The 17,463-nt window shown below is 39.1% G+C and overlaps 1 protein-coding gene across 4 annotated transcripts in view; it reads left to right on the plus strand.

Annotated features, from left to right (window-relative positions):
- Window positions 1-17,463, plus strand: part of FRMD4A (FERM domain containing 4A) — a 318,619-nt gene that overhangs the window by 94,950 nt on the left and 206,206 nt on the right. The window contains exon 1 of one of the 4 annotated variants that reach the window (XM_069978572.1): window positions 5,281-5,440. The exons of 2 other annotated variants lie outside the window; for them this stretch is intronic. In XM_069978572.1, the coding sequence (XP_069834673.1) occupies window positions 5,348-5,440 (93 nt within the window). In that variant the 5' untranslated portion in view covers window positions 5,281-5,347. Of the gene's footprint in view, window positions 1-5,280; window positions 5,441-17,463 lie in introns of those variants that run through there. One more of the 4 variants, XM_069978515.1, reaches the window with a different exon arrangement.

The raw sequence follows: 17,463 nt of genomic DNA on the forward strand, positions 1-17,463 counted from the left end.
TGTGATACCACTCAGCCTTACTGGAGAGCATATGACAGGTGTTGCAAGAGTCTAGCAGTGCAGAATTCATGACAATACCTCTAGGCGAGTTCTACTTCATGTACGGGAACAAAAAAAAAACAACAATTCATGTTTAGAGCCAGCTGTATGTAAATCACGTGGAATGCTGTCAAAGAGCTTCTGACTATGGATTCGCCAGCATTTCTCTAGTATTTCAGTAAACCAGTTTTTTTTCCACTGTATCAGCCAGTTTTTAGACTTTTATTACTTTTACCGTCTATTTACCAATTACAGCTAATTACATTCCAGAAATAGCTGCTGATTCTGAAATTGATGTCCCCAGCCATTCCTAAATCTAAAAACTGGCTTCAAAGTAACCTAACAAGCATAGCCCCAAAAAGCAATCTGATTTGCTGCATTGCATAATCTGCCTTGCAGAGGTATTCGGTGCCCTTGCATCATGACATTGCATCCCATCATGACCCACAAACAAAGCTTTGTGTCGTGTCGCATATGCCAGCTAGAAGTGCTATGGCAATGCAGACACTATAATATGCTTGCTGGGCAAGTCCACATAAGTCTGGTGCATAGCAAGGTTACAGACAGTGCTACAGTAGTTATCTGCATCTAGATTTAAAGTTTGTTTATAAAAAAAAAAAAAAAGCGAAGACCAAAAAAGCATCGCCAAACAGCAATAATTGTTTGTACAATGGGAAAAAAGCTTTGGCTGTCTCAAATGTCAGTTTTGCATTTGTGAAGCCTCATCCTAGATTTAAATGTGCCAGACCCTTTATAATAAGTCAAATGGTTTAACCAACAGTTTAAGGGGGCCTCCTGAATTTCCACGACGTCAGTGGAGATTAGAGTCAGTTTGATGGAGTCAGCCCTTTTGCTCTTAGGGAGATAAGCCAATGCGTGAGTAGAGCAGTCTAGTGGTGGCTTACCCTCCCCTCTCCATAGGGAGCACAGAAATATTCGGCTGTGTCAAAAATGCATAAGTATGGTGGGGCCAGGAGAGATAACAATTATTGAAAGTGTATAGGGCACCTAAGACTAAATAGTGGTTTCATGTGAGCACATTCAGCATAAAGTCACCTAAATCATTTATAAAAGTAACAGCTGGGCTTAAACTAGTTTTTTCATTTTAGCTGGCATAGAAAATATTCATGATGGGATGAAATTGACTGTTCTAGTCACCACATGGTATCTCTCTGCATGTGTTAATCATTTTTTGGATTGAGCTAGGTGTGGTATTGAGAAATCACTGCCTCCAGCCTCTAGGTTTTATTTTAGCAGGTGTGTACCATTATGTGGGCACATTACGGGTGACCTCAGCTAGTATCATATAACAGAGAGTAATACTTCATCTCTTTCATACCACGATAGACTGCAGAAAATAGAAACTGAAAATAATATTTTCTAGAATTTTGTATACCATTTTTGTTAACGTAGATGTAGCATTCATTTTTTTCTGTCCCTGGAAGTAAGGAGGATTGGAACTGGATGTAGATCACCGTATCTTGTGGACTGCTGACCAGAATAGTCCTTTGGGCTCTCACAACCTGTTTACAATTTACCTAACAATATCAAACTGGTGTAAAGGAGAATTGTCTTAGTTGCCCCTACAACAATCAGATTCCACTTTACATTCATCACAGATTCTTTGAAAAATAAAAAATGAAAAAGCTTTTAGAGGGTCTGTTTTTTCCCCAAAAACAATGCTACTTACAGTATGTCTAATCGCATCCCTTGCTTGTCTATTGCTCTTGAACTGCAGTAAATATAGTAATACAAGACAAAATAACCCATGGGAAAAGTGGCCCTATTGTTCTTATCATAGATGGTCTGTGGTTAAAAAAAAGTTTCTTAATACGCCCTTGAGTTCCCAACATCAGTTTATAGTTTGTCTGGCAATTCGGTTATTAGATGAATGTGAACTTAACTTTAATAATGCAAGTGAATATCAAGTGATAGGCATGAACATACAGATTTATTATGGCATCATTGCAGCATATAAAACGCAGGAGCACTAACACCAATGCACTACAGGGGGTTCATAAATATGTTTATGTTTATAGTGCAGTGGTGTGTGCTATATTTTTATGCGGTTCAGACATTTTTAGCACCTACTATGGCATCTTACAAGTTTATGGAGAAAAATATTGGTGGACATGTAAGCCAGCCATGAAATTGCATAGGAAAGAGAGAGAGAGATCTAACATGCCTATGAGCTGTGACAGATTTATCATGCCACATGCATCATGTTGACTTGTCAGGGTTTGCACTACATTTACCAGCTTGTATATTGCATCCTACAACACTATGGAAAAATCTGCATTGTTGCATAGCAGTGTTCTAATGTGTAAGGTAGTAATGGAGGTCTGAAAAAATACAGTAAATTTATTCTGGTTATTATTGGTGCTTTTATCTGTCCTTGATTTTGTAGCTATTTTATACAAATCTTTGTAGTTGAATGGGAAAAAATGACACAGACATTACATTCCTTGCTATAAGCTGCAGCATTGTGTGTGGCCTATTCTTCTCTGAATCCACAAATCATTCTATCTAGGATTTTTCATTGTAAAACAGTATCTACAAAATGCTCTTCAAATATCTGTACAGTCCAGAAATGTAACAAGAAACCATATCTTCATAAAGGAGCTTTGTAAGGCATATTAAAAAGAAAAAGCGTACAACTTTCCCTGCCTTTTTTGGGGAGGAGGGGTCTCCAGACATATGGAAGTACTTAAGAACAAGGAATGATTGTTTTATTCAGTTTCTCACATCAGACTAATGTGACCTTAACTGTTTCACTGCCAGATGTGGGAGTTTTGCATTGGTATATATGACACAACAAGGTCAATTTCACATAGGCATTTTATTATTATGCACATTTTGCCTATTTTCTGGCCAAGAGTCTGGACCCAACTGCAGCTTTAATGACCCAAACTGAGAATGTTGTCAGTTCCATTGTCTAACAAATCGTGTGGCTCTAACATGCATTTTTATCAATGTCTTATAACTCTGCATGGTCTCCTTTACCAAGCTTTAAGATAAAACATTAACATTTCCTCCAAAATGTAGTCTTATAACTAAAACCAAGCTCTTGCGTCTCAAGAGACTTCAGTTTCCTATGCAAAACATGCTTGGGGGAACAGGATATGAAACATAGTACCAGAATGCCGAAAAGCAAGTACTCTCAGTGTTATAATTGAGGACATATTTAACATTAATGTATTACAGAAAAAAAGTGAAGCCACAGAGAAAAGATAAGGAAAATATCTTTTTATTCAGCAAATCCCAGGAATTACCAGACTGTAAAATAGCACACCCTCATTCCTAAAGCCATCTTCCTAAATTACACTGGCTGCGGTGTTATTGATTCCCATCATCTGCTCTTAGTTAGAAAAGTTCAGCTTTTGGCCTAGACTACATGCATGACTATTCTGCAACACTGTGTCCCAGTTCCTGTAGGTGTTTCCCACTTATTCTATAGGAGTAAGGTAAACAAGCCACTTGTCGGACACACCGGGGAAGATTAACTAAGCAAGCAGCACCAGAATTATGGCTCCACGCACACCAAGTAATTGGCGTACACACCATGCATCAAATTTATTATGTACTTCAGACACTTTAGTTTTGAAAAGTGTCCAAAAGGGGGCATGGCTATAGAGAATTGTAAACCTTACCAGATTTATTAATGCAGCCCATCATCTGCTAACACTCTAGGTAACCTCATGCGAACTAATTCAACCTCTATTTACTAAATATATATATATATATATATATACATATATATATATATATATATACACATATATATATATATATATATATATACATACACACACACACATTTTTATGTAATTTCCAATAGCCCCTATACTTGTCTATATCAAACCATGATATAGCATACACATAGGGGGTGATTTATCAAAGGGTGTAAAATTTAGACTGGTGCAAACTGCCCACAGCAACCAATCACAGCTCCTCTTTCCTTTCACCAGAGCTGGAAGCTGAGCTGTGATTGGTTGCAGTGGGCAGTTTGCACCAGTCTAAATTTTACACCCTTTGATAATTCTCCCCCATAAACTTCATTTCCCTTTTACCAGCACCAACATATTCTGCAGAACTGTACACACATTATAATCACTATCAGATTAGAAACCTTTACCATTGTTACCATTGCCCACTGACAGTGGTGTCCATGAACAATTATGTATATAAAAAGTTTGAAACTAGTAGTTTGCATATATGTCCCTTTGTACATGCACGTTTTCTCCAGTTTCCTGCAACACAATTATTGATATGGGTCTCTTGGGGGAGTATAGCAGATCCACAGCAAATTCCATAGTCAGGGTGCGTTCACACCTACAGGATCTGCAGCAGATCTGCAGCAGATTTGATGCTGTGTTCAGTTATTTAAATGAAATCTGCTGCAGAAAATCAGCTGCAGATCCTGTAGGTGTGAACGCACCATAAATCTACATTTAAAATCCACAAATTTCCAAGCAGATTTAAGTAATAATGTTTATTGGATAATCTGAGGAAAAAAAACAACTGAATGTGCATAAACCTTAAAAGATTTTTGTATTATATGTCAGATTTTATACGCAGGTTTAGGTAAAACCTTGAAACCATAGCTTTTATTATAAGTTACTATAAAAAATATATAAAACCAAGTAATAAATAAAGAATAAAAACATATTACTGATAAAGCAGTATGATAAAAGTTGGTTTTTTTTTGGTTTTCCTATTCTGTTTTGATAAAGTAATGTTCCTATATTTAGACGAGGGCTTTCTTGTTACACATCCCAAACCAAAGAGAAGCTGTATGTCGGATTTAACATTAATCACAGCGCCAGATGGTGATACGAAAGATATTCTTTTCAGATGGTCATGTGATTTACTGTATCCAAAAAACCAATGGAGTGTGAGGCATACAATCACATGACAGATGTATAATAAGTCTGTTAGAGCTCTGATTAGACAAGTGACCTGGTTACCATCTGTAGCTATAAGAAGTGACTTTGACATTTTTGGATCACGCTCCCTGGAAGCATTACTCCATCCCAAGCAGTCCTGCAGTGCAAAGTATGCAAGGGGAACTGGAGGAAGTCAGAGATTTGCTACTTAAAACATGCTTTTAGGCACTGTGTTTGTATGCCCCCTCCCACCCTCCAGACAAGCCACATCTTGATTCAGAAAAGGTCTCTAAAGTAAAACCAGCTCAGTCATTTGATATATGAGAAATCTGGAGGAGTCTACAAGCTTTTGCACAGGAAGGGCTTCTCCAGCCTTTGTGCAAAGCCCCTGCGAGCAACCCAACTCAGGCTCCTATACAGGGATGGTGCTCCAGACAGCTGTGACTCCGGGCAGGGCCCGCAGACTTTTCTTCAAAATACCATATGGATCACTGAGAAGGAGAAGCGGAGAAAGGGTAAGTAAACTTGTGTGCACTGTCAGCGATAAGAGGGACATTAACTCCTTAGCTGTCATTATACAACATTACATAGAACATGCACGTATTATACAAGTTATTACTTTAGAATTACTTTCCTTGCAATTTATTATTTAGTAAGAGATAGAAAACATAAAGTTAAGTGAATATTTTTAGCTTGGAAATTGTGCACACAGAGTTAGGTTTTTGTTGTAGAACCATAGAATTTAAAGTGATTTTATTGTGTTTTAAAATATGGCAATTCATACTATCTTACTGCATTCAGACGACTATTGATGATGATGATGATGGTGGTGATAGTAGTCAGGAACGCGGAGCAAAATGTGCAAATATAAATGTTTAAAGCATATGTGTTGTAAAATATACTATGAATACTTACCTTGAAATTGAAGTGTGCTAAACACATGGGTAGTACGAACTTGTGGTTCGCATGTAGCAGAGCCCAATATAATACAGTATTTAACTCTTGAAGATGCATTGCTTCTACAGTATTATTAGGTAATAATACTCTATATGCATGCCAGTTTAAGACCCCAGGTAAAACACTGGGATGATGATGTTGAATTGTGCCAAACTGTAACCTCGTCTTTACTACGTTTGCAAATGATTTGTGTGTAAGGGATGTTTATACTGTGCATGCTTGGTATATGAAATCACTGTATTTGCTCTGAAATGTAAAGGCAGACAGTGGTATTACAAGATGCAATGAAACAGAATTATAATGATATTTCTTCGTCCTTTATATGCAGTGTGTGTTTTCTTTTTTCTTTTCTTTTAATTTTGAAGAATAGCATTGCTGGCAGCAACATCTGATAAATAAACGCTCTCTGACTTTCATCTACTTTCTTTTGATATCACAATCACATTGTGTACACCAGACCTAGGTTGGGGTTTAATGTTACTAATACTGGTATTCCCATATTGTATTACATAAAAGAGATGCAAGCATTGCCAAAGGACACATGCAGTGTTCAATGTCTTTTCTTATTCTCTTGTAATATAACAAAGAAACTGCAGCTACCAATTGTAACTATGACATCACCCGAAAACCTATTCTTTGTATGTAAACCGATACAAAATAGAAAAGTAGATTTGGTGAATGTAATATTGATATCCTGATTTATCATCTGGGACAGAGACTTGTCAGGGTAGGCGCTTATTTACGAAGCATTATACAGTGTATATTGAAATCAGTGGGCCATCTGTATAATGCACGGAGAAGACGTGCTCTGTAGAAGAGCTTTTCTTTGTAGCTGCTCTCTAATCAGGCCTAGAGAAGGAGGGACTGCTAGTGGTCTCCATCTTGAAAGCACATGGAGGCAAAGCAGACGATGAGCACCATATTACAGACAAGTAAAGCACAGATCTGTATCATTACCTTGTGTATATGCCCAACCATGTATCAAGCTCAAGTGTATGATGCTCAGAGATTTATTAAAGTCTCCCGCCTCATTTGTGTACAAATATGTCACAGAAGGGTCTCGTGATAAGATCTTGCTTGATATGATCTCGCTTAACATTTCTCACACTCACAGGTCTCTTTAATCAGATAGAAGTTGATTTCACTGAAAAACCATTAAATCTTCTAGTTTCTGGTGGGAAAGTTTCTCTTTTTTCCTTTTTTTATTTTAAGATCTATGGATCTTTTTATTTCAACAATCCAATGGACATTTAAGATCTCAGACATCCTAGGATGAGTACTTTGCTGTCCAGGCTTGGTGGAAATTGTAGTTTTGCAACAGTTGGAGGACTGAAGGTTCCCCATCCTCATACTTCATAAAGCACTTTTATATTGATGCACCTGTCAGGCAAAACCCAGGGAATATACAAACATTGACAAAATACTCTGCAAGCAGTCTACTGTCACTAAAGTACTTTCAGAGTACTCTTCTGGACTCCAATGTGAAGCAATAACATATGCCTCCACTTATTTATGACATTTTTAATACTGATGCCTATAAGCTGAATGATCGTGTCCGGATGGACTCGAGCATGCTCGAGGTTCGCTCATCTCTACTGGACAACCCTTTTAAGTCTCTGACTTTGTTGTTTTTGTTTCAGTTTTGTTTCAACTATGAAATGCAGTCATTGGCTTTGTTCACATAACATCTTTTTTTGTCCGTTTTGTGGCCATCCTTTTTGGGTGGCCATCATTTTGGCACCAAAACGCATCCTTTTCATATCAGTCATTTGCATAAAACCGACACATTTTGATGTCAACCCAAAAAGGATGGCTTTGAAACGGACTAAAAAAGATGTGTGAACATAGCCAATGACTGCATTTTATAATTGGTTAGTCACACAACTGACTTTAATCCTACAAAATCTCTGACTTTGCACAAGTGTACCTAGAAGAATTGATTTTGTTTTCAAGGCAAAGGGTGGTCACTTACCCTACCTTATATTGATTTGATTTAGATTTCTACATTGCAGTATTTTTTCCTGCCTAAAAATTTATAGACCCATGATTTTGAGTTCTTTTTATCTTTTGTTAACAATAAAAGCATTTTTTTATTTGCTTGGAAACGCATGTCCTCTTTGTTTGTACCATGTATTTTTTTGTGTTGGGATTGTGGTTTTCCTGTTTAGGGGTCTTTAGGGGTAAAATATTATTGGTGAAACATGTATAGATCTGTAGGGGCAGAGAGGATAAAAGGATTTGAGAAACACCAGAGATAGATTCCCTGTATCTCGCACCTCACCCCCAGGCCCCTTACTACGCATTACATAATATCAGCTTTACCCAGAATTCCCCTTTATATATTCATAAATTAAATCTTGCCTGAGCTGATACAATGTATTCACTTGATTATCCATGACTGTGTCTCTTATTGTATAGTATACAGCGATGACTCTAATGGTATGCACCAAGTTTTAATACAAGCTTTATATTAATCCCTCTCCTGAATCTAAAAAATAGGTCACAAACTGTCAGAATAGCTGCAGACTGAAGAGACAATGACCTAGCTGAAACAGAGGAAATAAGGAGGAGGATCATTCTGCATGCAGCTGATAGAAGGCAGTGATCGCCATGTACTAGTCGCTTTTCACATTTTTGCTCCTAAAGTCATCCCGCATTCCCATCGCAATCCATTGATGATATGGTACAAAACCCACAGATCCCCGACATCAATTTAGCTATCTGAAATTACCTCACGAAGCATCCCAGCTGGACACAATGTATTCCCAGACGTTACCTGGCGATATGTAATACGTGGCTGAGAGAAATACATTAGGAGCTGAACAAATTGATCTTCACAGACATATGTGTAGGTTCCTTTGCTATTATGTTCATGCCACTCTGTATTCTTGTCTGTGTTCCAGCAGAGATACAATTTCCATGGTCTTGCAGTGCATCACATATTATTACATACTGTATCTACCTTATTATCAAGAGATCTATTCCTTAACAAGTCTTTCACGGCTGGCATAATGTATAACAAACTTATTCATGTTCCATGCATTGAAACTCTCTGAGAGCAATCTGACCTTCATATAAAATCCTTGGAAGGAGAAGTCTGACCTTCTTGAATGTGCGGTCTCCATCTTGTTCTTTGGACTATCTGTAAATTGCGTTGTCCAAGACAAATAAAAAATATATATATAAAGGCCTTATTACAATGAATGATTATCACGTTCACAATCGTTTAGTGTAATAGCACATTTGAAAGGCAATGATCAGCCAACAAGCACAATGTCAGCTGATCATGGTCTTTCAACATGTTAAAAATCATAATCAGTCTGCTGTGCGACACTCTGTGTAATAGGAGCAGCGTCAGCAGACCACTATTGACTTTAATGGTCCACCCTAACAAATCCTTGCTGTCTGTGCATGTAATAGCATAGTGCAGCAAGCAGGGAATGAAGGGGAGGTGAATTCTGAGCTGTCAGGTCGGCACTTGCTTCCCTGGAACTTGCTTCACACACTGCGGATTGCAGCGGAAATCTCGATGCGAGTTTTGCAGCAAGATCCGTTATGATCCAAGGTCCTGTCACTTCCTATGAGAATACATACTTGCATCGGATATTTCAGACCGCTGCGAGTATGTAAATCACCCGCCCCCTTACCCACACACGCTGCCAGTGCATATATTACCTGTGCTTGCTCTTGCTTGCTGCATGGGGTCCCGGCTTCCTGCATTCCCGCTCAACCAATCAGTGCGTTGCATCAAACAGCATTGGAGTCATGTATTTCAGCCGTAAAATATAGTTATGGGCCATCTGAAGCTGGTCTTAAGACTAAGGGGGGCATCTATTTCGGTCTGCATTTAGTACAGACCTTTGAAAAGTTGCAAATTCTTGTTTGCCAACTTTTCAACAGTTTGTCAAATAAACAAGAAATTTCCTGAAAACTTCACTGAGTATCAAGGCATGAAAATTACCCTCATCCTCTGTGCCCCCTGCACTGTGGGGATGTTTCTAACCTGCTGTTAGTTTCCCTTTAACCTCTCAAGACCATTGTCCTCTAATGTGTGGTTTTGCATCTACTGCAAACTTTTGACTCCCAGTGTGCCCTGACAGATACAGGTGGACTGGACATACTGAGAGTTGTAGTTCCACTAGAGCCGAGAAGACATAGGTTGGAGACCACTGTTGAATTGTAGACACATGATTGAGTATTTTAATTGATGGAAGGTAAATGTATTTGCTATCCAGAACAGTAACTGGGGTGTATCCAGGTAGAACAGGTGCAGGTAAATAGTGTGTAGTAATGGTGATTCTTTGTGCTGACTATACAAGTACTGTCATTACTCTATATTGTGTCCTTTTATGTACCCACTTGAAACAACCGTGATCCCGGCTCCTTCATGTGCTTAATCCCATCTTTTGAGAGATACACTGCAAACTTATGAAAGTACAAATAATAATGACTGTTTCGTGGGAACATTTTGCAGCTGCAGGCCATGGCATCTCCTTGCCAAACATGTGATAAAAATAGAAATTATTATCCCGTAGATGTATTCACTGAGATTGGATCATGTATCTGAGGAAACTAATGCATTTTAAGAGTACAGGAACTCCCTTGCTCTTTATTTGGGAGATCACTGTGTTATTATATTCACTTAATGAAACTTTATCTACTCTGCTATTAAAAACATGTCTTTTATTGAAAGTGAATAAGAAGTCAGATCAAGATTAGTTATATAACATTTCCCTCGCAGCAGTTATGAGAGAGGTTTAAGTACACAGGCCTGTTTCATAGCACAATGGTCTTCATCCATTTATGTTATATTCGGTCTGTGACTTTCGGGTAGATAATGGAATGTCATATTGTCAGTAGTTCCTAAAATGTGCCTCCAGTCTAGCGGTACTCAGGATAATATATTAGGCAACTGCATTATCTGCATGGCGTTAGGAGATTGCTTCAGGTCTATTTGGGACTAGACTGAGGAATGTGCATGGAAACCAAATTTACTGCAGCTTCCACATTGTAGTACAATAGTATGCTCCCCATAGGCATGGTGTGGGCGTATTTTCAAATGGTAAATTTGCTGAAAAGATTATGGGGGAAATTTATCAAAGGGTGTAAAATTTAGACTGGTGCAAACTGGCCACAGCAACCAATTACAGCTCAGCTTCTAGCTCTGGTGAAAGGAAAGAGTAGCTGTGATTGGTTGCTGTGGCCAGTTTGCACCAGTCTAAATTTTACACCCCTTGATAAATCTCCCCTTATGTGTCTAAAATGAGTTCCATTTTCTAAAAGTTGTTTTGGTATAAAACTTCATAAAAAGTACAAACTAAAATATACCTTTTATTCAATCATTTAAGATGCACTGATCAAGTGTTCTTAGTAATCCTACTCTAGGCACCATATGTAACCTGCACTAATTGGTTGGCTGATACTAACATATAAAGTATTAAGGCCATGTTCACACACTGTATTTTGGCATTAAACAATGGCTGTTGTTGCAGGTTGCAAATTGGCAAATTGGAGCACGGGCACACGTGAATGTGCTTACATTCCAATTAAAATAAAGTGATGTACTGCATACTGCAGTATCGGCTGGGTGACACGTGTAAGGCAATAACCGCTGTTTGACATGGCCGTGTCAAATAACAGCCGTTGTCTTGCCCTGTGTGAACATGGCCTAAACAGGTGCCTAAGGATGCTGCCTAAGTCACCTATTTCACGGGCCGAGCAACGATGTAAACGAGCGCCGATCTGCCCCACATCCCTGATGATCGTTTAGAGAGGGCTGCAGAGACATCGTTACCGATGTCCTTGCAGCCCTTGCAGCATACATTACCTAGCAGGGCTTCTCCTCCGCTCCATCTTCCTCCCCGGGTCCCGCTCGCAGCATCAGCTTTGGTGCGGCCTGACTGAGCTGTCAGACTGCTCAGCCAATCACTGGCCGTGGCGGTCCCGGCCTGTGATTGGCTGAGCGGTCTAACAGCTCAATCAGGCCGCTCCGGAGTTGATGCTGGGACCCGGGGAGGAGAAGCCCTGCTGGGTAATGTATGCTGCTTGGATTGTCGGTCGCCGCTGCGCACCACTATTTCCCTGTAGCAATGTGCAGGTGGCGAATGACGATTTTAGGTTTGAACCTAAAGGAACGATCAGCCGATGACACGATCATATGCTGATCATTCTCTCTATTCCATCGAGCAATAATCGTCCGATTATTGCTCCCGTGGAATAGGCCCCTAAGGATGCAGTTCAGTACTGCCTATGTTTGCTAGTAGTACCAGCCAGCCAATTAGTGCAGGTTACAAATGGTGCCTGGAGTAGGCTTTTATGGCATTTTGGGAACACTTGATCAGTGCATTTTAAATGATCGAATAAATGTTATATTTTAGCTTGGACTTTTTTGTGATTTGTCTCCTTGCAAAATACTATCATTATTATAATCTGTGAATGTATTTTGGTAAAAAAAAAACTTACAAATTTGGCAAGGCCCAAGATGAATATGACACAGAAAGTTCTGCAACAAGTCTGTCATGTGTGAAAACACACAAAAAAAAAAAATTAATGTGAAATTGTATTACATTGTGTCTTCCTTGCTGGGAATTTAAAAAAAACTTCAGTAACATAGTTCTGTATCATCTGTAACTGTAAATCAAGTATATGTGGACTTCAGCTCTTTACAGCTATATGCCTGGTATTGACTGGTTAACAGTTTTGTTCCTCTCAGACTGTTGCACAAGCCTCTTAAGATTGGTGCAAATTTCACAAAATAATCCTATGCAGGTGGAAAGCCAGTCAGAGATAGTGGTAAACAGAACACTTCAATGTACAAAAAGCAGTGTGTAACAGTTTCTCATATGTTCCCCATTCCATCACTGATACTAAATTTGGGTCCTATAACACAAAGCTATTTTCAGCCGTAATTGGCCGATAACCGGCCATTCTGGCTGATAATCAGCCCATTCTGTCTGACAGTGTTGGTTGATCGCTGGTTTACAACAGGAACCAAAATCCCAATGCCGATAGCGACAGTCTCCCGGATGTCGTTCCGCATGGAAGGACTGGCGGCAGCATACCGCTGCTATCACCTACGAGCTCGGGGAGCTCCTCCTGCTCTTACCTGCTTGCTGTCAGTGCTAGTAATAGCAATATAATATAATAGCGACTGGAGAACGAGAAGCAAGTGAGCGCTGACCTAAAAGGTCGGTGTAACCGGGCTGTGTAATAGGGCCTTTACAGTCTGTATTAAATCCCAGTGATGCATTCGCAGTTCTGCTGATTGCCACTAGAAACAACAAGGGGGTCAACAAATATATTCTTTAGGCTAGGTTCACACTACGTATATTTCAGTCAGTATTGTGGTCCTCATATTGCAACCAAAACCAGAAGTGGATTGAAAACACAGAAAGGATCTGTTCACACAATGGTGAAATTGAGTGGATGGCCGCCATAAAACAGTAAATAACTGCTAACTATTTCAATATAACAGCCGTTGTTTTAAAATAACAGCAAATATTTGCCATTAAATGGCGGCCATCCACTCAATTTTACCACTGGTGAACAGAGCCTTTCTGTGTTTTTAATCCACTCCTGGTTTTGGTTGCAATATGAGGACCACAATACTGACTGAAATATACATAGTGTGAATGCAGCCGTAGGCTGGGTTCACACTATGTATATTTGAGGCTGTATTTGGTCCTCATGTCAGGTCCTCATAGCAACCAAAACCAGAAGTGGATTAAAAACACAGAAAGGATCTGTTCACATAATGTTGAAATTGAGTGGATGGCCGCCATATAACAGTAAATAACTTCCATTATTTCAATACAACAGCCGTTGTTTTAAAATAACAGCACATATTTGCCATTAAATGACGGCCATCCACTCAATTACAACATTATGTGAACAGAGCCTTTCTGTGTTTTCAATCCACCCCTTGTTTTGGTTGCTATACAGCCTCAAATATACATAGTGTGAACATAGCCTAAAGAAGCACTCTAGTGTTTCTTTTAATCCCTCCCTACAGGCCAGCTGAACGTCACTGCAAAATGCTTATAGAAATGCCTAAACAAATTACCTAAGATTATTTTTCCAAAGACCCACTGCTTCTGAATCCATCTGCCAACCTAGATAACTAATTTGCTTCAGTGAACATACAGAAGTTGTCTATTCGGTGTAGCAAAGCAGCCTTCACTGTGAGGCTGCTATCTCATGTCCCATGATGCTTCGTGCTTGGAAAAAAATAGGGCAGAATCGTAACAAAGAGCAAGCACGCTCAGCTCTACAAGGTAGCCAATCACAAACAGGCACCAGCTTAACACTGCGACCCCTTTGTTTTAGAAATTAGTACGGTCTCATTACCCTGATTTCCACTAATCGAAGCTTCTGATGTGTCACTAGTTTTTAAAAATTATAGCTACCAATTAACTCTGTAATGACACGGCCAATTTTTTGCAAGAAAGTTAAAAACATAATTGGAAGTTAAAGCAACTCTGTACCCACAATCTGACCCCCCCAAACCACTTGTACCTTCGGATAGCTGCTTTTAATGCAAGATCTGTCCTGTGGTCCGTTTGGCAGGTGATGCAGTTATTGTCCTAAAAAAATACATTAGTAATGCTCCAGGCAGATTGCCTCCTATTCCTCACCTGTGTCAGCCCAGCTCATGGGCTGGATCGTTAAGGACCTGTGCGAATGTTCAGCATGGAGAAAATGTTTCAGTGGCATTCCTAATGATGAAGAGGATGGGGAGGAGGGACGGAGGGGTGGTGCAAAGTTAGGGCACAGATACTCCAGTTTGGCTCGGAGCTTCAAGTTTAAAAGTATTTTTTAGGACATTAACGGCATCACTTGCTGAACGAACCACAGGACAGATCTTGGATTACAAGCAGCTATCCGAAGGTACAAGTGGTTTGGGGGGGAGGGGGGGGCAGATTGTGGGTACAGAGTCGCTTTAAAATTGGTGTCAGTGGAATGAAGCTGATCCAGTAATACAAGAATGACTGTATTGTGGTGAGGAAAATACAGGTATATTACTGAACAGAAAAGTATGGCCAGGCATTACAACTGCTGCCTTTCTGTTACAACTGTAGTGAACTCCGCACTGTATGATCGGAAGATCTTTAATAGGTTGACTATTTACATTGTTAATGGTCTTTTAATTTCCCATTTTACTACTTGTTGGTTTGTTGGCTGATTGATTGACTGTTCGGAGAATTGCAGTGGCTCACCTCAGATTATATCTAGTGCCAGTGATCCCTTCCAGGACCTGGCTGTGCATAAATTTAGTTCTTGGATTTAGCCTGTAATCCTGGCTTTCTCACTCCATCTCAGTGTGACGTTGTGTAAGTCGCTGAATCTCCAGGGTTACTTCAGTATTATTGGATAAGAGTATTACTCTCCTTTTCACTGCTCCATATACTGCAGCTGCCACAAGAAACAGCTTCTATCATTTATTTTGTAAGGATCTGCTAACTAGTCATTTGTAAATGAGAGAATAGTAAAAGAAACAAAGAAAAACTTTAGAATTATTTTTTGTTTGGTTTGAAAATACAGATGCTATCAACGTAATAAGTACTCTATGTTAGATCTCAGAGGTTTTACTTGTAACTAAAGCTATTACAGTAATTGATTTTAGTGGAATATTTGTAGATTTGTAGAAACCTATTCCTGAAACCATTCCAAGCCATACAGTGATTACTTTCTGTTAAGAATGAGATTCATGCCACTATGTATTCCTCCTGGCCATTCACTAAATTGTAGCTGTAAAACTGAAAAAAGAAGGAGAGGGGTTACTTGGGGACAGGCATCAATTTCTATCAGATCTACACGTGTTGAAATGTAATATCATTGTGCGTGTCCATTATTAAGGAGATCTTGGCACTTGCTTCAAGGAGTCATGTCTTCCTTTTCCATGGGTGCTGTGAACCTATATAGCGCACAGGATCAGTCATAAGAGACATAAAAGCAGTAGGCCAGGGCTGCGGAATTATTATGATTTGCATATATGAAGGGTGGGCTCTAAAATTGAATTTCCTTTGGTGGGCCTATAGAACCTCAGTCTGGCACTTGGCAAGCTTTGAATCCTTTAATTGAGAAAGGAAGCTTCTATCAGTAAGAGGTAGCCCCAGTGAGAGGTCCCCTATGGATTATCCTTGAATTAGCTGCTAAGTTGCTTGCTAGGTGGTTACTTTTACACAAACAATTAAGTTTTTTACATTTTTTACATTTTACAATTAAGCTTGTTACATGACAATAGTTATTTAGCAGAATTAGGAATTAAAAAGGGATGTATACTTTGCTTACCCAATAAAAATGCTAACTGTAACTGATCTACCATTATAAAATCAGATCTGTAAGCAGTTTCTTTACAAATTGCTGCGCTGCTCAGAGCATTAAGTAATGCAAGAGCAACCATGCAGTTAATTGAATTTACTGTAAACAGTACTGCAACTATGCCACTGTATAATATATTGCTTTCCCTATCTATGTAGCCATCACTGAGAGTCTGACTTTACATGGACATTCTGTTTCAAATAGCAAAACTGCCTTTACTTGTTCTATTCCTTATGGGGTTGGGTAAAAATAGATTTTTTTCTTTTAGTAAATTTAGACAATATCTTTTGATTGCACATATAGGATTCTTCAAAACAAGAAATGACCATTAGTCCAGTCGTATTTGCTTTAAATAATTATACTTATATTTTAGGTCAGAGTTTTATGGAATGTCTCCAAAAAAGAAATCTACTCTGTGCAGGTGCATGTGACTTGGAGAAGATTGGATGACGTTATTGGATAGTGCAATATAGTAGTTGAATTTATCCAAGAATATCTGCAATCATTGCTTTGTCATTATCTAGGTACTGTTAGGGGCCCTTTACATGGGACAATGATCAAACCCCAAAGAAAATGTGCACAAAAATTTCAAAAGTTCAAAAACATACATTTTCTATTAATTTACCATGATAGATAATAAAAACTCAGATAAAAAGGCACAACATGGCATTGACACAAATCGGTGGAGCACAGTCTGTGTAGCTGACTATGTAATTTGGTATGCACACTGATGTTAAAGCGGTTTTCCAATTAAAACTTACTTGTCCCCATCCACAAGACAGGAGTCAAGAAAGAGATTGTGTGTGTGTGGGGGGGGGGGGGGTCAATCTGGATAAATGTCCCCAATAATTTGCAGCGCAGCATTGCATGATAATGTATATTGATGTGAAGCTTGGCACCACCATGCTGAATCGAGCATTGTCCCGGTTATGAAAATCAGAGGTCTGATTCAAAAGATTTGCCTGAAATTCCAAATATGTTAAAGACCTAGTTTAGTGCACTGGAGGTCATCGCTTTACTTTCACTGATCTCCATGCTGGCTTATGAAGCCTCATGAATATGCAAGAGGCAGGGAGTGACCTCAATGATTCAGCCTCTGGCATATTTATTTGGGGTCAAAATGTTCAAAATCAGAACATCGCTGGATTCAGCACAACAGAACCCACAGTGAAAAAACTTTAATGAAAAATGCAAGTGATGCAACATAAAATGCTACCAAGTGCAATAAAGTGAGTAAACGTGCAAAGTGCCCAACCATGCA

The sequence above is a fragment of the Dendropsophus ebraccatus genome, chromosome 1 (assembly GCF_027789765.1).
Source record: "Dendropsophus ebraccatus isolate aDenEbr1 chromosome 1, aDenEbr1.pat, whole genome shotgun sequence".
Lineage (NCBI taxonomy): Eukaryota > Metazoa > Chordata > Amphibia > Anura > Hylidae > Dendropsophus > Dendropsophus ebraccatus.